The sequence below is a fragment of the Coenobita brevimanus genome, chromosome 7 (assembly GCF_032717465.1).
Source record: "Coenobita brevimanus isolate Jiangsu-jjx chromosome 7, ASM3271746v2, whole genome shotgun sequence".
In the NCBI taxonomy this organism is placed as follows: Eukaryota; Metazoa; Arthropoda; class Malacostraca; order Decapoda; family Coenobitidae; genus Coenobita; species Coenobita brevimanus.
In genome coordinates, this window is record NC_136960.1 from 33921574 (window position 1) to 33943996 (window position 22423).

The following is a 22423-nucleotide window of genomic DNA, read 5'->3' on the forward strand; positions in this document are numbered from 1 at the left end:
GTCAGTGAACGGACAGTGAGCGAGTAGTAGTGGGAGAAGATGGAAACAGAGTGAGAGAGAAAAGTCACAGTGCTTTGCAAGTGTGTCTCAACTGTGTCTAGAAGGAAAAAAACCCAGGAAGTGTTCAGCTGCTTTTGATTAACTGCCTTGTCTGTCTACGCGCCGTTTTCTACGTGTCAACGAACCTCTACGGTGTAACACACACACACACACACAAACACACACACACACACACACACACACACACACACACACACACACACACACACACACACACACACACACACACACACATAGATAGGTAGATAGATATACAAGGAGATAGGGAGAGAAGAAGGACGAGTGAGAGGCGCTGTTGGAATCGTGCAGGCGAGGCGATCGGACTCTCTCACCCACTAAGCACAAACAACTTGATGTCTTCTATAAAGCTTCTCTCTCTTGGCGAGGTCATAAATAATCATACAGAAGCGATAAAAAGTTGTCTACAAGAAGACTGGTAGCTCCTTATGTACGATACTTGTATTTAGCGGTGAAATGAATACCAAACAACGCAGTAAATCAGTTATTTCGTGTTTATATTTGTATTCGGTTATTTGGATGCTTTGATGAGTTGTAACTAACCTTGGTGGAACACTTCCAGCTATTTAGATAACTCTTCGTTTCGATGTTACTGCAACCAGTACTTCGATGTATAGGATTCAAGTTTATATTGCTCTCCTTTCAATAAAATTTTAATAATTTACCAGCACCAATACTGGTTTGTGTAAATCTTCTTCAGCTACAACATAGTTTCTCTTTATACACTACCGTAAATGGAAATTATTTTCTGCGTCAGCCCAACAACTAATAATAAAAGAAAAAAAAATCTTATTCAGGGAATTTTTCTATTTCCTACAGTAAAAAAACAACAAATCCAGGAACGGCAAGTGTCACCATAAGTGGTCAGGGAATCATTAGCTCCGCTGTACATCATTTTCACTTATTCTTGCTTCTTCCAGACGATTTTATTCGGCTCCCGAGATCTTCCTGTTCATGAAGTGTTTAGTGAAGGCTATTTCGTGTAGAGAAAGCAAGTATATAATGCAAAAGACCACACTATGAAGGGATTAACAGAGAAGCCCGCCAAAAAAACGAAGCTTCAATACTGACAAAACTGGTATACTGTGGGACAATTGTAGTTTTCAAGCCCAAACATCTCGCGCAGGATGGGCTGTAATCTTGCAGGCTTAGACAGCTCCAATGCACCCCATTTTAAGTAATCTTGATCTTGCATGCTGCACCCTATTATTCTTTTATGTTATTCATAAAGAGAGTTCTAGCGAGATTTTTGGGTGACCGTAGAAGGTTTTCTTTGTTCAAATTTTTGAAGAAAACGCTTTGATAACCTAGGTCCAATTCTTAACCACTAAGGAGCGACAGTTACTGATGACATTATAGGCACATGTATACTTTTTTTTTTTTTACTCTAACGGCCTAAAACTGCTATTTCTCCATTTTGAATAATACGTTGTAACGAAAGATTAACACCATACAGTGAGGTTATTCATGAGGAAGTGCTTTGAAAAGGATGGAGAGCTGGAGCTTCGTCTTTTTCTGCCAACTGAGTTATGTGAAATACGTTGCAAAAAGGATGAAAATCTGGGCCAGGTTAGATGAAATTACTGTAATCACTTCATGATCAACACTTAAGGTCTTCAGTAGCTGTAACTTAAAATTTCCTTGAGAACTGAACCGATAATGGGTCACAGAATAGCCTACTAAAGTTTCTCAAAATCTTTCGAGCGGCCCTGTGTTAATATCGACATAGTTTGTATAAAAAACGCACAAGGAAAAATTAACCTGACACATGTAACCCTGTACGGAAGAGGTGCTACAGAGCCCCCAAAGCCAGCATGAATACTTGTGTGTGTGTGTGTGTGTGTGTGTGTGTGTGTGTGTGTGTGTGTGTGTGTGTGTGTGTGTGTGTGTGTGTGTGTGTGTGTCTTACCTGAAAGGCGAAGCTCAGTCAAGTGCGTGTACAGTATTGTTTGTTGGTAAAGGTTATGCTGAGGTGTAGTTTGTGTTGGTGTACGTGCAGAGTAAAGTGTGTTAGTAAGATGAACGGGTGATGATGTGTTTGTTGGCAGAGGTGATGATGTTCTATGGGCGTGTGCAGAGTAAAGTGTGCCAATAAGATGAGCGAGTGATGAAGTGTGTTGGCAAATATGACGATGTAATAATGTGTGTTGGCAAAGGTGATGATGTGTTGATGTGTGCGTTAGTGATGTCTTACCTGAAGGGCTGCAGGAGACTCGTTGATGACTTCGGCAGCTTCCTTCAGTGCCCTGGATGCCCTCTGTTCTCCTTCAGCCGCTATCACCTTGGCTCTAGCCTCTCGGGCTGCCTCGGCTTCTGCTGCCATGGCTCGTTGCAGTTGGACCGGAAGGCGAACGTCCTTGCTGTAAGGATATCGTATGTTAGTCCATGTCATCATCACCATTATCATCAACACCAACACTGTCATCACTAACCAGAACCAGTTTGCCACCAGAGAAATGGATGGGGTAGGTTGAATCTAGAAATAGTAATAGGGTGGCCAAAAAGTAGAACCTAAGACAGCTCCTATTATTACACACACACACACACATACACACACACACACACACACAGGGCTGATCACTTGGCAACCCTCACATGTCACATGACACTTGGGCACAAATATTCTTGATACGAGAGAGGTATCGCATTCAAACATGGTGATATGGTATTAGTGGTGTCTTCCAGCTAATTAACCTGTATATTGTAGCCTATTTTTACAATATGTTTATCATATCATTAAGGCCCTTTTTCCAAATCAAAACTGGCAGATGTTTGAGGATGTCTCGAACAATAAACGACTGAACAGCATTTTATGGAGCAGATTATTGTTCTCAAAGCTTCCAGACAATCAGGTATCTTCCCTGTTTTGTCTGAAGCTTATATAAGGCCACCGAATCACAGCAAGGGCTTATCCCCTTCATTCCCAGCATGTGTTCATCCATATATTCTCGTTACCTCCAGACCATTTTCTTCAGCTTAGATGACACTATTCGAATGGTCAGGATTACATATAACTTTCATTAACCATTTCCCTAAAAGGAGCTCTCCTATGCTAAATAGAATAATTTGGCCGCAGCACCAGTATAACTGACTAAGGATCAACAATTGCCAGTAAATGCATACCATTTCCCAGACTTTACATCTGGTCTAGTATCCCTCTATTGACTAAACAGATAATACTTTTTTTCCCTCCTGCTTATATAACAGGCTAGAAAACACACTCGAATCAGACTCTGCCTGTACTGTTACTGTTGAAAACCGAACACAACACGTGCCTTTAGTGGAATGATTGCTTTTCCGGCAGGTGGTTTCATGCTTGTCTTCTGACGACACCACACTCGTCATTTTACATGCTTTGGATTACACAATGACTTCAAAGGCATAAAAAAAAAACTGAAAAAAGTGTCTCGAGATATTACTCCTTGGTAGATGCTTAGTGTGTCTAATCGGATAAGAAATACGTGGTGAGGACGTGGCGACGATTACTGATGGGAACTATAACACCAGCTCTAAAACACACACACAAACACACACACACACACACACACACACACACACACACACACACACACACACACACACTAACTTTTCCCTTTGCACTTTGCAAAGTGTAATGGGCGTCATGTGATTGAAGGGATTAACTGGGCTAATACGTGCCTCTGATGGTTCGACTGTTGCCTTGATGTGTTCACTTAACTTTTACGAAGACAAAAAATTTCCTGAGTGTGCCATTTGGAAAAGCACTAGGCCATCTGTCATGGAGGGGGCCTGGGGGACTAGGGAAGGCATTCTGTCATCCGCGAATTCTGATTTTCGGAACTCGGAAAAAATAAAATGTTAAAAATATTATCATGTGAGTCAGCGAAGTTGGAACAGTACACTGCTGTGCTCACGTTGCTGAAAAAAAAAAAAAATGTTTTCAAAAAGATGGAGAACAACACTAACAGCTATGACGCGACCCTTATCTGACATTTCCCCGAGCAGGTTCATTCAGACCATTCCTGGGAAAAAAAAAAAAAAAAAAACTTTTTGGATAAAATTCAGATAAACTTGGGTCCCTTCTCTGCTCGTGATGTCTTTCTTCGCTGAAAAGGTGTAGGTTACATGCAAAAGAATAATAAAGAGTAATAAGCAAAATAAGCCATCAACAAATAATTACTGTGAAGTCTCTTAATAAGGACAGAATCTGACTCGCTGGCATTACAATCAGTTGGTGGGGAAACAGTCTTGCGAACGAAGTTGTATGCAAATAATGATATATATATATATATATATATATATATATATATATATATATATATATATATATATATATATATATATATATATATATATATATATATATATATATATATGTGTGTGTGTGTGTGTGTGTGTGTGTGTGTGTAAAATATATTGTACATCAGCTATATCCTTTCAGCCACCATCATAGTAAACCATCAGAAGCGTAAGGGTCCGGGGCTAGGCTATTGAACTCAGATATTTAAGACTACATGCTGTATAATAACTTACTCTCAACTAGGTTATTTAGGATCGTTCAGGCCCAGTTACATCAATCCAGGCCCAGTTAAGTCAGCTCAGGTCCAGTTCTGTCCGCTCCATTTATATTCTTTACCCTCATTAGGTCATTCACATCTGTTCTGACCCAGTCAGGTAATTTCAGGTCCATTTAGAGGTCTTAAGTCCAGTTAACGTAAACAAGATCTAATTAAGTCCATTTTGATTCCATTTGGCCTATTCACGTCATTTAAGTCGACTCACGTTGTTCTCGTAGGCTCAGTTAGGTCAGTCTGGGTTCATTCAGGGTTTGTTAGGTTCATTCATGTAAAGTTAGGTCCATTCACGTCCAGTTAAGCCCATTCGTGTCACTTATGTCCACTCAGGGTTATTCGTGTCTTTTAGATCCACTCAGGGTGATTCGTTTCATCTAGGTTCACTCAGAGTCATTCAGGTCTATTAACGCATATTCGGGTTATTTAGACCACTTCAGGCCAGTCATATCCATTCAGACACCGTCATCTCGGTTCAGGTCCGTTAAACACCATTCAGGTTCAGTTGGGTGTCATATAAGTGAACTATCTCCAGTGCAATCCAGCCAGACCCATTTATGCAATTAAGGTCCATTTACGCTCAATCAGGACAGTTCATGGCCTTTCTGAGCCATTCAGGTCCAGTTAGATCCAATAATTTCAGGTCGTCACATCCATTCAGGTCATTTTTGATCCATTCTAGCCCTACCTCATTTTAATCATGTTCAAATCCACGCGGGGACATTATCGGGCAATTTAGGTCCATACAAATCATGCCAGCTTCATCACCTCCACTTAGATCAATAAAAACACGTACATTCGGTGAGGATGGGCATTGTATGAGGGACCGTGTTGATGATGGGGACAGATCCGGCCAGAAGTTTAGGGCGAGGCATGGGAGGGGTAGGGGAGTAGAAAATGGATGGAATGGATGGAGGGGAGTGGGTGTGGGAGAAACAGGGATGGTGATGCTTGGTGAGAAGGGACGGAAGTAAGACTTCCTGCGAAGATGAGCATTGTGGGATGGCCGACTTTGGTAATGGATGTTGCAAAGTTTTCATTGAATAACATCATCAACAATAACAAAGTAAACTGCGCCTCTCGTGTATCTAATGTTCCACGACGCAGGAAAAAAAAAAAAAACTAATTGAATAGACTGATTTTTACAGCATATATTTGTTACATATTCACCGTTGCCCGCTCCAGCGAGGTAGCGCAAGAAAACAGGAGAAAGCAGCCTCACACATCCAGCCGTGTGTAATGGTCTGCACAAAGCATTTTAAAATCATCCATAAGCATACCCTCCTGATTTTCTGTTTACTCCAGTCGTTTTCACTTCTTGTCTGTTAAAAGTCACTGACAGTGGGGCTTCCCCACATTAGCCACTTCATACCAAGCCTTGCACCTTCCTGTAGGCTCTCACTTCAGTGATTTAAAATCTTTCACAATGTCCTTCCATCTTCTAGGGGTCCTTCCTCCTCTCACTCCCTCCACTTCTGCTCTAAACACCATCAAACTTTCATCATTCATTCTCCCCATATGCCTATACTGCCTTAGCACACCCTGGACTACCCTTTCAGTTTCGCTACTTCTGCTTTCACACCTCTCGGTTACAGTGTCATTTTCTTGCCTTGCTAAACATCATACTCCTCATTTAGACCTTAGGCATTTCATTACCATCATTTCTACTCCTTTTCTGGCCACCCCTCTCGTCCATACAGCACTGACGCCATTATTGTGCTATTGTACATTTCCATCTTCGCCTGAAAAGACTAATCTTTTCTTCCACAAGCCTTTCTACGTTCGTTATACTCTTGCCTTCTTTCTTCTCCTGCGCAAAATTCTCCCCTTGTCGCCAGGCGGGCTGTGGTAAATACGGTAGGGTCAGAAGTTCATCTCCACCAGAATATTCCGTATAGAGGGAGCGTCAATCCCTCCCATAAAGAACTCACAACCAATTCCCTTTTTAACTCCGAAAAAGTGAAGTCATTTTTGTCATACAGTAATCAGTACTAACAAATAAAGAAGGATTGTTTTCACCTGAAGAAGTTGTATTTCTCACATCTCAAACATTACGTTCTGGTTGCGCGAAATTTTAAGAGTCTTAGCTATGAGTTACGAATGAGTATCCTTGGTTACTATTCAAATTTACCCTCAAATAATATCTGAGCTGAAAAGGATTACGGATCTTTGTCAGATTAGAACTAATGAAGCACAGATAATTTTATTTAATTTAGGTGAGAATTTTCGAATTGGATGAGCTAGATATGGCCGTCCATTACGGTATTTATTTCTACAAAGCGAGAGATCGTTTCTAAGCTGAATAAAGTCACTTGGAAGAAGAAAGAATAAAATATAAATGAAGCACTCGTACTGAAGGAGTATACGTGGCAGGGTCAAAGGTCGACCTCCCCAACAGAATATATATCGCTTTTAGGGGGAGCGTGGACCCTTCATAAATAACTCAGAGCCAAGACCTCTTAAGTGATCGCGCGCCAACTCGCTTACCCAAGCACATCTTACTTTCCATTATACATTAAGAACAAAATGAAATAAATACGTGTGAAAAAAAAAGGTGTGCCATGATATCTGGGGTTTCTAATGTGATCCTTTTCGGCTGAGCTATTACTCACGACTGAAGTGCTTTTTCGTCATACCTCCCAGGAGACTTAATTTGTGTCGTTCTGTTTGCTTACATGGCCTCAGAAAATTTATCAACATATGTAATCTGACATTTGGTGACTGCCTTCATTAGAGTAATACATTGTTTCCATGATAATAATAATAATGATAATAATAATAATAATAATAATAATAATATTATTATTATTATTATCATTATTATTATTATTATTAATGATGAGTGAATGGAAGCGTGGCCCATTGGACTGGGCAAAGCTGGGCTGTCTGGACGTTGTTACTCCTCACCCTGCCCTAGGGTGGGAAGGGAGGTCCGGATGATGATGATGATGATGATGATTATACTTACTACTACTACTATGTTTAGGTTTACCCCTGCCGCTTGTATGAGGGTCATGAAGGCAGACAGTCATTTCCTGATGTCTCAATCTTCCACTGCAAATCCCAAAAAACTGGTTTACTTACAAGTCCTACAGTCATTCCACCACTGAGTGAACGGGGACACGAGGGAAACACATCTGATGGCCAATCCCATTCCTCTTTTCTACCGCGCACCATTTTAACAGTTTACCAGAGGTTGGGTACAAGAGTTTCTTCCTCCTTGTTTCCAGGCGACTTTATTCAGAAGAGACGCCCCTACGAGGATGCGGATCAGTAACTTACCTACTTCCACATAGTGGCACCATCTCAAGTTCTCTTACCCATTTTTTTTTCTAATTAATTTATGTGCAGTCTTATTTACCCTTTCAGTCTGAGGACATAAATTTAATATTTTACTCTTGTTACGAACAAGAGTCTTTATTCAATATAGGAGAACATCCTAGTTGTGAAGGGGCTAAGAAAAGCTATAAACCAACTCCTGTTCGAAAAGTCTCTCCTGAGTTGAATAAAATCGTCTGGAGATTGCAGTATTACGATGGTAAGCTTGTGGAGGACCATGTGGCACTGCTGCAGTGCAGTTCCCTATGTCGTCATTAGACCACTGTGTATTGGCAATTTTCCCTCCTAATGTGTGAATCTACAATAATATCAGATAAGGAACACTGATGATAAACTGAAACACGTCCAGCAGAATTTGCAGCTTTAGGATTCCGACATACGTAACTCATTTTGGAGTAACAGATAAAACCTACTTCACCAGGGTTAAGGCACCCGCCTGGGAAAGTTTTCAAGCCGAAGTGGTTTTAATAATTCATTGACATCCAAGCCCCTCCAAGTTTGGAATGAAAATTATGTGAGGTCATAAACGTTTCATTATATGTTACATATATATATATATATATATATATATATATATATATATATATATATATATATATATATATATATATATATATATATATATGTGTGTGTGTGTGTGTGTGTGACATGATGCTATGTATACTTGCTATGCAAAAGGCATACGGTAGATGAATCATCAGCGCCATTACCACTGTAATGAGATGGGTGGGATCCGGAATCAGGGAAGAGAAACCACAGACTTATGAGAATTAGTCTCACAGTGCCCAGTGAAATACTTCACACCTCCAGTCACATCATCATCATCATCATCCGGACCTCCTTTCCAACCTTAGGGCAGGGTGAGGAATAGCAATGTCCAGACGTCCAGTCATTCATCATTTAAATCTTCGAATTTTTCAGCACAAGTCAACATCAGTGTTGTTCTGGCAACACCTGCAGGAGGAGAAGTACTCCCACGATCTCCATTTATAAATGGGGCAACATCTCTGCCATGATATGTCCTCACATATTTCGTTCATCCATTTCTGTGTCTCGCTAGTTCTTTTATTTAATCACTCATAACTCGCTTTGTCACATATTCACTTACTACAATAAGTATTCTTTTTAGGCTGTCTTCGTCTTTTCCCACCGTCAAATTTACTTACATATACCTTGTCACTCCTCAAGTGGTCGGGTGTGTAGGGTATTTATATGTCAGTAACCTAAATTTGGATTTGACCACAGTCAAGGGACGAAAATCTAAGCGCACACACACATTAATGTGCCTTCACATATATTCTCAGGTGTTGTCGTCCTGTTGATGCTCTCCTAATGACATACAGCCTTTCTTACAAGCTCAACCATTCCAAGAGTACTGTCGAGAGCAGAAATTCGCTTCAATAATTCTTTCATTGTGTGAGCCTGCTGGTTTCCTACAGGCCAAAAATTCACGCAGCTCGGAACCATTCTGCAAGATCCCGGTCACATAAGGTAGGTAACACTGATTTGTCTGCATATAACGATTTGAAATAGTCCAGCTTTTACTATATATTACCAAATCTAGTTTTCACCGTTCTTATTTCCCCCTCCCCTTCCTCCCATTCGTAGTCATAATTACTAAACAGCCATGGAGACAACTCTTATACTTTTCTCATTCAGCACTGATACTGAACCACTCGCCCAAACGTTCATTTACTTGTATACTTGTTCAAATGCTTCGCTACCATCATAAAAACTCTTTATAGCTTTCGTCAGTTTCTCCTTCAAACCACATACTGTGCTGCACACCTAACACATTTCACAGTCTCTTCATATACACCTTATCATACACCTTTTCAAGATCCAAAAATGCCATAATTTTCTTTACATTAGTTTACACTGACCGTAGCATCTCTATGGATGCACACATTGACCCCTTGTATTCATTCTATTTTAAAAATGCGGATGGAAAACTTCATAAATAGAATAATAATGCAGAGTAAATTCTTGTAACAAGTGGACGAAGTAGACTGGAGGATATTCCATTCAAGAAAGAGCTCCTGCCTGTGTCCCCCATCCCAACCTTTATATCCCCGAGTCTATTATACATTCCAGCCAGTTTCTAATGCAGAGTTTGTCACTCCCGAGAAGCATCACTTCAGTCATAACAAATAATGGATGAATCAACCAATTCTGCGAGTGAAATTTGCCTATATCAGTAGTGGGCTTTGCATTGCCATTAGAAGTTAATAGTTTTACTCTCTCTTGTTGTTTCATCCCTTAATTGCCCATCAGGAGTGCAGAAGCCTGGGACTTGGCTACGCAGTCCAGACATTGAAGGTGACAGTGGCCAGTCGCTAACCCCTGAGTGATATTGCGTGAATAATAAACCCCAATAATAAACCCCTCTCATACCTCGGATGTAAATCCTAATGTGCCACATGCAGTTGGAGTGCCTTAACCAGTTGGGCCACCAGGCGTTCATGTGTTGGATGTATTTACCACTTAGCGTATTGAATTGCTAGAGCACAGGAAACCCACTGACTGGTCACTCAGCGTAGTCACCAAAAGACTGCACAAACAGGTACTTATGTTCGTACTCACATCTCTACTCACTCCATGACCCAACTTATTGTGGTTTCATGGGTTACAGGAAACAGTCTGCATGTCACTCAGTGTGGTATCTCCTCAAGAGACCACAAACAGGTAAATATTATCATACTCACATCTCGACTCTTTCCACCTTGACACCCCATGGATCCGTGGCCTCGTCTAGCGAACTCTGCATGTTGTGTGAAATGCTCTCCCTCTCACTCAGGATCTCCGCCAGGTTCTTGGTACCCAACACATTTCGCAGCGTTGTGGCGGCCAGGAGGCGAGTGGAGTGGCTGGCGGGGTGGACGGGAGATTAGTGGGGGCGATGGTGGCTTTTGTGGGTGGAAGTGTCAGTGATTGTGGTGGTGGGGTTGATTGTAGGGTCGAGATGAGTGAGTGCCCTTGTGAAGGTGATGGCAGTGTGACAGCGATTGTGGTGGTGAAGGTGAATGTCGCGATGAGGCGAGGGTGACTGTGACTGTGAATATGATAGTGGTAACAGTAACTGTAACAGTGGAATTAAGATTAGACAGGATACTGGTTTTGGTGTGTTGGGTGTGAGTGAGGGTGACTGTGAAGATGGTGATGGTGAGAGTGACTGTGGTGATGAAGAAGAGACTATGAGCATGTGCAATGGCTGGATGGAAAGTGGAGGCCAGATCAGACCGGGTGGTGGTGTTGTGTGTGGTGAGTTGAGAGTGAAGATGAGAGACACAGCGAAGGTGATGAGGTAACTGTGAGAAGGAGAGTGACTAGGGTGAGAGTGAGATGATTATAGTGATGAAGTTGAATTCTAGAAGATGAGGAGAGTAGCTGCACGGGTGTAAGTGACATGAAGTGGGTATTTGTGGTGGTGGTGGTGGTGTTTCGGGTGAGACTGGGTATGCGGGTGATTGTGATGGTGACTCTGAGGAGAGGTGGGTGATCGCAGTGGTAAGTGTGATTTTGAGGAGGCGATTAGAGTAGCTGAAGGGGTTTAGATGAGTACAGATAGAGGTGGTGGTGGTGTACTGGGTGAAAGTGAGGATGAGAGTGAGTGTGGCTGTAAGGGTGATAGTGAGGAGAGGATGAAGATGATTGTGGTGAGGAAGGTAGTGACTGAAGTGGCTGAGATGTAATGAGATTCGCATAATGGTGGCGATTTAGGTAAGAATGAGGGTGAAAGTGAAAAGGAAGGTGACTCACGTGACAATATGGGTATGTGGTGGTGAAGAGAATGGTGACGAAGGCCACTGTGTTAGTGAAGATGAGATTGGTGGAAGTAGCGGGGTTTGTGATGAGGTGAGAGTGAGGGTGACTGTGGTGGTGATGGTGAGTGGTAGGGTGGGACAAGGGAAGGAGGTGAGCATAGTGCCTGTGGTGGTGGTGGTTTAGGTGGGAGTACAGGTGACTGTGGCTGTGGCGGTGAATGTGATTGTTAGTGAAGGCGAGTTGCTGTGGAGTGGCAGGTGGGGTGAAAATTAGATCAGAGTGGGTGGTAGTGACTTTTGTGATTATGTGAGGAAGATTATGAAATTCGTGGAAAGGGTGATAAGGTCATTGATGATGAGGAGGAGAATAAGCGTGGTAAGGAGGCGAGTGGAATGGCTAGGAAGGAGGGAGGGTTTAGAAGGAGATCAAACTTTTTTTTTTTTCGAGGAAGCGAGAGTGGCTGACTGAAAGGGCGAGTGACTGTGAGAGAGGGAGAGTGGCTGTGAGGGTGACTCTAGTGAGGAGGCCACTGAAATTGCTGGATGGATCGTGGGGAGAATAGAGGTGGGGGTGATGATGTCAGTTTTCGGCGAGTGAGTGTGATTGTGAAAGTGGAGGTGACCGTGAGAGGAAATGTGATGGACTGTGGTGGTGAAGGTGGCTGAGGATGTGAAGGTGAGATTAGAGGGGATGATAGTGCTTGCGGTTAAGTGAAAATGAAGATGATTGTGACAGTGAATATAACTGTAGGAGGAGGGTGACTGTTAAAGATATGATGAATGATATTGATAGTAAAGATGACTATGATGAGGAGGGTGACTGGTGAGGTGGACGGAAACTGATGAAGATGAGTGTGATAAGTGAAGTGGTGATCTCGGTAAGTGTAAAGAAAAAGATGGAGAAGTTTGTGATATCTATTGTGAGGAGGGCGTTGGTGATGGTAAGAGTGTAGGTGAGGAGGAGTTTGGTGGTGGAAATGATCGTGGCCTTCTTCATTGGTGTAATGTTGTGTGGAATTAGTTTTATAGGATGAAAGGGATGAGAGGAGAACAGAGAAGGTTGTGATGTCTGTGTTAACGAGAATATTGGTGAATAAAGGATGGTGATTGAGGTGAATGTGGTTGTTGTAGTTGTTGTTGATGTTGCTTAACTTAGGTCCCCCTGGCCGAGCAAACTCGTCGACCACAATTAAACAACTGCCCCGGTGTGGTGTTCCAGTAGGTTCCTGACACTGTTGATGTTGTGTCTGCGCCTTAGTGTGGCATGTGTAGTGCAGTGTTCCTTTATGCACGTTATGCTGTATGGTTCTATTCTACAAGCAGGACACGCTTCGTCTGTATTTCCACCCAACCCGAATCTAATTAGGTAACTGAGTTGAGTTGGGTGATGTCCTGTTTAGGACATAAGCCGAAGTAGGGGAACTTATTCAGCTCTGTTCTGGGATACCTCTGTTGGGTGATTGTCCGAAGAGAGGGGGGGGGGCTTGTAATACCTTGTTCTGATCTAGCAGTTGTATTACCTTGCATGTGAAATGAATATGTTAGTGCTTCTTCACTGCTAGTGTTGGAATGTCTGGAGGTGAGATGTTGATAAAGTGGGTCTGGTATTTTTTATGTGGTAATTGTTCAATGTACCTAGCTGTGTCGTGAGGCTGTCATGTAATGACAAGGGCTTGTGTGTTAGCACAGGCTGCCGCGTAGACTGGTGTGGCTTTCATATCAAGATATTCACTAACTGGGTGGGCTTCCAAAGTGTAAAGGAGCTGTGGGAGTGATTTTGGTGCATATAAAGATAATGCTTGAGTGTTGTTTTATGTGGTCTTCCAGGTTTTGTAGTGGGTGTTAGAAAGGATGTGGGCCCACGCCAGGGAAGCATAGGCCACCATTAATCTAATATGTCGTTTCAGCAATAGGTAATGTTTCTCTTTGTTACCCAAAGTCTGTCCCTGTAAGTACTCGGAGTCCGTTAAGTCTGGAGATCCATTGGCATATATGTTTTTATATGGTCCTTGAAGTTTAGCCCAGTGTCATATGTCACGTTAAGGATCTAAATGGAGAGTGTGTGGGGGACACAGGTCCATGGTTTAAGTGTTATGTTAGGGAGAGACCTGTGTTTATACTTGCTGCTGGTAATGAATGTGGTGGTGAATTTGGCTGGAGCGATTATTAGTCTGTTGTCCTCGAGCCCTGTCTGATGTATGCCGTGGCATTCTTGTTGCAATGTCCAAGCTGTGTGTGAATGTTCTGGTAAAGTCATCTGCATTCTGAGGCAAAACCTGTTAGCAGCTGGTGTGTGGAAATATCATGCCTGAATAGGATGAAGACTGCAGATGAGAAAACGGAGTCCTGTTTAACTCTTTTATGATAGTTCCGAGTTCGCGATGACGTACCCTGCAGGGTAACATGTTCTTGTCCACCAGATTTGACATGCCAGCGTTTGATGTTGTTCTCCGTGCTTGTGTTGTGAAGTTTGTTACTTAGCTTGCGTTCTGGGTTGGCACCAAATGTTGTTAAAAGCGTATATGAGTTATGGGATATGCACAGTTGTTCCCATCAAATGCCTGTTGTCTGAGGTTAGTTAGTAATATGTTTATGGAGTGGAGTGCTATAAAGCCTTGTCATGAGGAAGCAAGGGGGACATGAGGTGTAACATTGCTAAGAAGTATGCATTCGGTTATTCGTGAGTACGAATGAAGAAGGTTGTGTTGGGTTCTTACTTGGTTTAATTAAAGTAGTGATTGTTCAATTTATCCAGATGTTGGGTTGCTGCAATGAGTAGTTGCTAATGTTTGTTAGGGCCTGGATAATCGTGTGGTCCTAAGTGTTTCAGGTGTGTGTTGCTGATGCCATCCGAGCCTGTGCTTAAAGAGTTCTTTGTATTTTTGATAATGTTACGTGTCTGTCATGGTGTGAAGAGGGTTAGTTTGTGGTCAAGTGAAAAGGCCGGCTTTTGCAGAGAAGCTTGTTTTTCTATCTTGGAGCGTTTTGGTGTAAGGTGACATATTTGAGGAGTGGCCCACAAGTAGGCTACATCGGCATGTTCATTGTAAGAAGGGATGTGCTGGGCTTTGGTAGTGATGGGACCTGAGTCTTGAACATGCTATAGTTTGTGATTTAGTAATGCTGTTAGGTGTTTTGTAAAGCCGAGAGGTTTCTACTGGGCGGTCGAGTGCTGTAACAAAAGCTTTCCAGTTTTGTGTCTTCTTTCTGTTACTTTTTATCAGTTTTGGTTTAATTGCTGGAGCCTTTTTTATGGTGTCTTATGTTTGAGTGAGAAAAGAGCTGTGTTTGAGTGATTCGTGCTGTTTTATGAGGCAAACAGTCTCCAGTGTAAAGCCTGGTTTGTAATGCAGTTTGTTGTCTCATGGAATGTGATGCTTCCCTGCGTTAAATAAGTTACTGAATTTCATAATGTGCCATTCCGTGTTGGTGACGGCCGTGTTGTTTAGTGTACTGAAGTGATATTCTTTACCTTGGCTGAATATTGTCCAGTTTCTTTATTGCATTTTGATTGTGATGTATGATCGCTTGGTTTTGAAGTGTATTCTTGTGGTGGTGATGATTTGGACGTAATCTGAAGGGAGTTAAATTTCTGTCTGCCAGGTGGTGATGTGTGATAGTGTTGGCGATCAAAATATGATGCTGAGGTGGAGGGAGATTGGAGTGCTTTGTGTGGGACGTAGGTGTACTGTGCAGTGTCCATGAGAATGTATATGTTGTCGAACTGTGTTCCTGTGTCGTGGCCTCGGCAGCTGTCTTGGCTGTGTTCGTACCAGGTATGTTTTTTAACTTTAAAGTCCCTGACAGTGATATAATAAGTGTCTGTGTTGGGGAAGGAACTGAGGGTTGTACTGTACCGGTATGGCTTATGAGGTATCGAGGAATGTAAATGTTAAGAATGTTGATTTTTTTTTTTGTGGCCAGACTGCACTGAGTGATTGTTGTTGGTGTGGTGGCATCCTAGAAGAACGATTGTGTTGTTTGAGTTATGTTTTTGCAAGCGATGGATTTATGAATGTGAAGTGTTGAGGGCTTCTTCATAGCCATCAGTTCTTGTGCAGCTGTATGAACAGCGTCAGATGTGTGGATACTTGTGTGTGCATGTGAGTTTTGCTTCTTGTAGGAGTGCAATGCGTCTGTTGTGTTTATGAAGAGACCCTTCAGCTTTTGGCTTTTTGGAGCAGTGTCCGTCAACATGGAGTTGTAGCAAGTTTATGTTGGGTGTTCAAGGCGGTGCACGTTTAGTGCAGGTTTGTGTTGTATGAGTAGTTTTTGTCCACTGGGCTGAGTAACTGTCGGTGATTGTTCCAGTTCCTGACGTGGATGTCAAGGAAAGGTGAAGAAAAAAAATTATTGTGCCTGTGATTGCTCCATTTTCTGGTACTCAGGGAAATGTGTTTGGGAAGCTAAAATGATTGTCATTCATTGCTCTAAATCATGGCTGTCACAGAAAGATGCTTGGGTATCCAAAATTGATTATGTCAGGCTAGTTCACGATGTGAAAGGCTGTGTTCCTGAAAGTGGAGGGAGCTAATCCTTTCAGTTCGATGACGCCCATCTTCATTCTCGCCACAGCCATACCGGTACAATTTTATTCAGCTAAATATTGATCTCTCGTAACAAAGATAACAGTGGAATTTATAACGGACTGCTTCGCTATGAGGCGTCTCTCCTTAAACTGAATAAAATCGCCAGGTGGTTGCAAGAGCAAAGCATTGCCTTCAATCCCACGACATTATATATATATATATATATATATATATATATATATATATATATATACACAAGTCTTCGGTTTGAAGGGGCTTTGCATTTTTTCTTGCTGTCTTCAAGTAATTTCATTCAGCCTAAAAGGACACCTTTCCAACGGGAAGGGGAGCGGGGTAGAGTTTACCTTCTCTATCAACTTCAGCATGGAAGGCCTGCTCATAGTCAAGTAAAACCATTTGGCAGAAACAATAATAAATTAACAAAAGAGGTCATCGGACTGAAAGTATTAAGATTTTGCTTGTGATACTGAAGAGAGAAATGCATTGTTGTTGGCAAAACATTTTTTTTTTAGCAAGGGTTGTTGTGGAAGAGTGGATGATATGTTGAGATTTATTGTTGACAAGATATTGTTCATGTATGAGTTGGTGTTTATTCCTTCACCCCAAGAACACCTTTTACTTTTTCTTCCTACCTCCAGACGATTTTATTAACCTTGGGGAGTACCTCTGACAGTGAAAGGATTGGAAACGAAAGCTTTTAATCTCCTCACTTTGTGTCCCCCAAAAAATCAATAAAATTATCTGAGAAGTAGCAAGGAAAATAGGAAAAAGACATGTTTCGGTTGAGGGGGTTTTGTGTTAAAGGGTTATAGTTTGGTCTGGTGTTTTTTCTTTTCATTGATTACTGATAAAGAACTGGGGTCACTGTTACTGTTTGGTCTACGGTGATATTATGTGAAATAACTAAATATGACCTACCACTGTGACTGGAGTGAAGAGAAAAATCTTAATTCGAATTAAATGTAGCCCTATTATTATGTGCAGTGATTAGTTATGAACATTTATGTTCATTGCAATTAAGGTGAAAAAGAAGATAATCCAATTTAAATGAACTCTGTGCAATTACTCCTTCAATTAATATTGAAATTCACATTACCTGACAAGTGAAAATACTTTTTTGGACAAGGAATCATAGCAACAGCAAGAGTTGATCTGTGTGAAATTCAAGACTCATCATTATCAGTAAGAAAATATCATTTTTTTATATTTAATTTTGAGAAAAAACAAATGAAGACACGTATAACTTACAGCCAGGTGGGTTTTTAATGTTTTTACCTTTATACCCCTTAACCATCGGGGTCCACATCCATCAACACCACCTGCATTGAAAGAACAAACACACACGCACGCGCACACACACACATGCATAGAGGAAGTAGTTAAATGCAGGAGGTTCTTCGTTATAAACCTGCGGGAAAACTTGTCTGCAGAGGCTCATTCAGGTGTATATAAACCAACATGTAGCAGCCAGGGTTTTTTGTTTATGAGGAAATAAAAAATAGTGAACGAAAAGGTAATACGAAATAAACACACACAGAATATTATATCGTTTCAGGCACCACTTACCTTCTTAGTCCTTCGGCTTCTAACGTGACCTGATTAGTAACTCAGAGCCGTAGGAACCGCTTCAATTAGTTTCAAATTGATTGGTAATTAAGAGGCAATTATGGTTTATATCATTGCCGACTTTATTTTGACCCTTATCGAACCGACACCCAAGGCTCCGGGCCCCTGATCACGGCACGCGTTGACCCCGTCAGTGCCGGGACCGTAAGGCACTAGGTCGCAAAATGTGGCACAGTCGGCAACACATTTCCAATTCATTAGGCATCATCTTTGGAAAATAGTTTGCGTTCATACTTTATCTGAAATGTTTCTTCTATAACTGTTGCCCGGCCACAGAGTGCGACTAAGGGTCTCCGGTCGCGAGCACTGACGGTAGGTTAACAAGTTTCTGTGGCTAGGTGTGGCGGTAGAGGGACGTCCTTTGACAGGGGGGCGTCTCCAGGGCTGGCTGCTATGAGAAAGGCCACTCCCCCCCCCCCTAAAATTCTCTCTCCTTCTCTCTAGCCGAACTATATGCTGTATATCTTAACCCCTTTAATCAGGTGACATACTGGTATATTCTTACTACCTCTAGTCCATTCTGTTCAGCTTAGGAGGGCACCCTAGTAGTGAAGGAGCTAGTAGACGCTATATTTAACCTTCATAGTTCGAAATCTCTCATCTAAGGTGAGTAGATTCTCCTAAAGGTAGCAAGAATGAAAGAAACATTACATAGTCCAACCAAAGAGGTTAACACCAGTTAAATTATTCACATACACTATATCTTTGATCGGTTGTGGTCGTGAGAGTTGTATTTCATAAGTATGGTTCATGTACTTTCAGCTTTGTGATGCGTAGTACACTATTATTTACACCTGGCTCACTAAATATCAGTGTGATCTTGGTCGCTAGCAATTTTTGTACAGTTTTACATATTAATATCGTTGATATAATCGTTAATGTTTGGTATCTAGGTTGCCTAACCGTTGCTTTAGATAGGAGTTAGCAAATCTTTAATATGAGAGAACTAAGTTAAGAGTGGTACCAGGACTGATAAAGAGGAAGAAGAATAGAGCCAGAAGAGGAAGAAAAATGTATATAGGAAATGTAGACAAAGAGAAAGAAAATCTGCATAAGTAGTCTCATCCGCGTTCCATTTAATTCACCATTACAATTTGCATTTATTTCGAATGGCAGTAAAGTGATGCGATATCATAATAACTGCAAAGGAAGTAAAATGCAGGTAATCATTCCATGCGTTGGTCAGTAGACGATTAAATTTGGTTCATACTGTCAGTTAAATCATTTAGGAGGGAAATCGTCACTGATTTGTTCCTCTAACCGCCAGACGACTTCATTTACGATTAGTGGTTGCATCTCTACTAATGGTTAGCCTAAGCAGACATGATGAGCTGCATATACCATCGGAAACATCAGCAAAAGGTATTTCCTAAAAGTATAACTTCATTCTCTGCTCCTGGTGAAATAATTATGTACGGTGGGTTTACATATGTTCAGTAGATAACCAGTACTTTATGTTTAAATTATACCTTCTCAGTAGCCATATGGAAATACAGAACTTACTTTGTTCACATTCTGTGATGAAAAATGGCAAAGTGACTTGTGTTCTCGTGAAAGGAGTTAAAGTGAATCTTTGTTTATTCAGTGCTAACGTGATAAGTTAAATTGGATATTATCTGTGGGAGTACCGCATGACAGTAAAGTATATTAGCGACAATGCTTCTCTGTACGTTGTTCATTTCTAAACCCCTAATCGCTGACACTGTTTACTAGAGGCGGCAATGAATGAAATTTCTCTTATGAAACTTCTCACTCTCGCTAAATAATCACCGCTTCACTGAATTTGTCACTTAGAAGCTGCAAGTAATGAGAAGAATCCCCTGTTGTCAAATAATAACACACCCTTTCACTGTCAACTAGAGTTCGCATTAAGTAACGAAATCTCTTACTCTCGCAAAATACCCATCCCCCACACAAACACTGTCTGCCAGAGGGCGAAAAAAATGACAATCTCTTCAAGTTCCCAGGTGAAGAAGCCTCTCACTGCCGCCTACTTACTCTTGCAGGGATGTAGTTACCTGTTGGTGGTGGTGTGGGTGAGGACCAAACCTCCTAAAAGCAACCTCTCATCCTACCACCTGGCGTACTTGAGACTCCAGACTTAAAGTTAGGAACGAAAGAAAGGAAGTACACAGAAGAGCTGTAGGAGTATACTGAGAAAAGAAATAGATAGCAAAAAGTTCAAACTGTTCACGTGTGTCACTATTTTAAAAAAATGGGTGTAAACGATTTGTCGGATTAGTGGTGTTGTTATGACTTTGGTAAGTGGTTTAAGAACTCAAGTGAGAGCAAACTATGCTACTTCTCTCTGTACAAGTCTGATAACATAGAGACTAAGATGGAATAACAACAGCTACAAATTATCTTCTTACAGTCGCATTGGGTTTGTGTGGGAGTGTTCATGCGTGCTTGGCGGTGGTGTTTATGATCAGGGTATGTTGAGTGGAATTTATATATGGAAATTTAATCTGTTTGCCTTTGTTATTCTGTTCAGTATGGTGTCATGTACTGAACTTTCTGAGGTGTTTGATGCTGAGTGTACTGAAACTGGTTTTATTCTTTGAAAATTTGAGCTTACCGAAATGTTTTTGCCAGATGCTGAGTGTGTTAGTGAATATGTGGATAGGTGTGTGTGTGTGTGTGTGTGTGTGTGTGTGTGTGTGTGTGTGTGTGTGTGTGTGTGTGAGGTGAGTGCAGGCGGGTAATAAGTATGTAGCATCACTTAATAGCAGGGGAAGGTAAGGAGTTAAAATACACAATGACGGACGCAAGCTGGTCCTTCAGAAAAGTAGTTGTAATAATCTACACGTAATGAAGATGGCAAACGTTTGGTCTACCTCAGAGAGGGGTGGAAGGGAGGGGGGAGGGGTGGTGGGGGAGGGTGGCGTGGGGTGGAGGAGGGTAGAGAAGGGGAAAAGGGAGGTGGAGGGGTGAGATTATAGAGTCCAGTGCGTTTCACAAGACATCCGGTGGGCGTACAAGTAAACTCTGCTCTAGCTCGGTGCAGAAGGAAGCTCTAACTACGAACTCATAAAGTACGAAGTTGGTAAAAACAAAAGAACATCTCATAAAACGGAAAACTGAAAAAATGTAGTGAAAGGCGAAACAGGAGACTACGTGTAAATGTGGGAGCGAGAGGAATAATTCTACGTACGTAAGCAAAGTAGAAATGAATACTATTAGATATTAAATAGGGTGTATCATGAAAAGCGTGCCAGACATAAGGAGGTTATGCCGGGGATAATATTGAGTAACTAAAGCTCTATCGATAAGAATCCAGTCCTCATCCGTTACGAAGCTACAGTCACGGACGACCCTATGGGTTAAAATCCACCCATATACTTGTAGTCATCAGTAACTCTGATTCTGTAACGATTGAGAACTGGACTGATGTTGATACAGAATTTACTCCTCATAATTAGGCCAAGAATAACTTCCTGATGTTTGGCATGTTTTTCACGGGGCATCCTGTATGAAGTATGGGCATCTGGACGTATATCTAAGCTATTTTATATACATATTTTGATATGTATATAAATTTGCTTGGCAACCTCACATGGTACATGTAATTAACCAGACTAGTGTGTACATATTGTTTCAGTTTCAGTGTATATATACAGTGCTGTTAATCCTTTTGCTACACTGTCCCCTCTTTGTGGTTTAATCTTGCTGCACCCAGACGATTTTATTTAGCCTAGATGAACACTCAGTATGATGAAAGCTGTGTTTAACCTCTCAAGTTCGGAAGTCTCCCCTAAGCTGAATAAAATCGTCTGGAGACATTAAGAGTACACAAAACAACAGCATCATCAAAATTGCTTTCCCGAGCTGAAGAGATAAAATGGAATGACAATAGACGCTGTAGCTGTATTCCTGTGGGCTTAGATGGCTCCGTAACATCATCACCTTAGCAACTCATTCTCCATATAACCTCAAAAAATAATTCGTTTTTCATTTATGACTTTGTTTTATGAGCATAAGGTCGCAACTTCGTTGGCTTCAGAAACTTCGATTAATATTGACTTTATGCTTTCTATCTACCAATTGCCAGATGCCGTAATCCTGTAAGGAGTGGCCACAAACAAATCGCCTCCATGTCGCCCTGTCTCCCGTCATTTCACTGCCCTCCCTCCAGCTCACACAACCCTCTCTCTTATATCTCTCCACTCCATCCTCCATCTCATCCTCGGCCTCCCCATACCTCTCCCCCACTCCACCTCACTCAAATACGCTCTCCTCGTCAGCCTCTCACTCTCCATCCTCTCCACATGGCAAAACCACCTCATTGTATTTCTCCTAACGCATATATCGCATCCACATCCACGTCACAACGCGCCCTCACTTCCTCATCTGTCAGTTTGTGTGTCCACGTAACTCCACAAGCCCCTCTCAAATAACTCATTTCCACTGCTCTCACTCTTGACTTGTGTCCTTCCAACAATGTCCAAGCTTCACTTCCATACGTTAGAGTTGGTATCACAATACTGTCATGTAGTAACTTTTTCACTTCCATGCT

The 22423-nt window shown here is 41.7% G+C and overlaps 1 protein-coding gene across 7 annotated transcripts in view; it reads right to left on the bottom strand.

Moving 5' to 3' along the window:
- LOC145404478 (mechanosensory protein 2-like) overlaps positions 1 to 22423 on the bottom strand; it is a 707991-nt gene that overhangs the window by 11378 nt on the left and 674190 nt on the right. For all 7 annotated transcript variants that reach the window (XM_080276074.1, XM_080276065.1, XM_080276027.1 and 4 more), the window contains 2 exons: positions 10673 to 10834; positions 2273 to 2438 (listed from right to left, as the gene is read on the bottom strand). In XM_080276074.1, coding sequence (XP_080132200.1) covers positions 2273 to 2438; positions 10673 to 10834 — 328 coding nt within the window. The remainder of the gene's footprint in view (positions 1 to 2272; positions 2439 to 10672; positions 10835 to 22423) is intronic.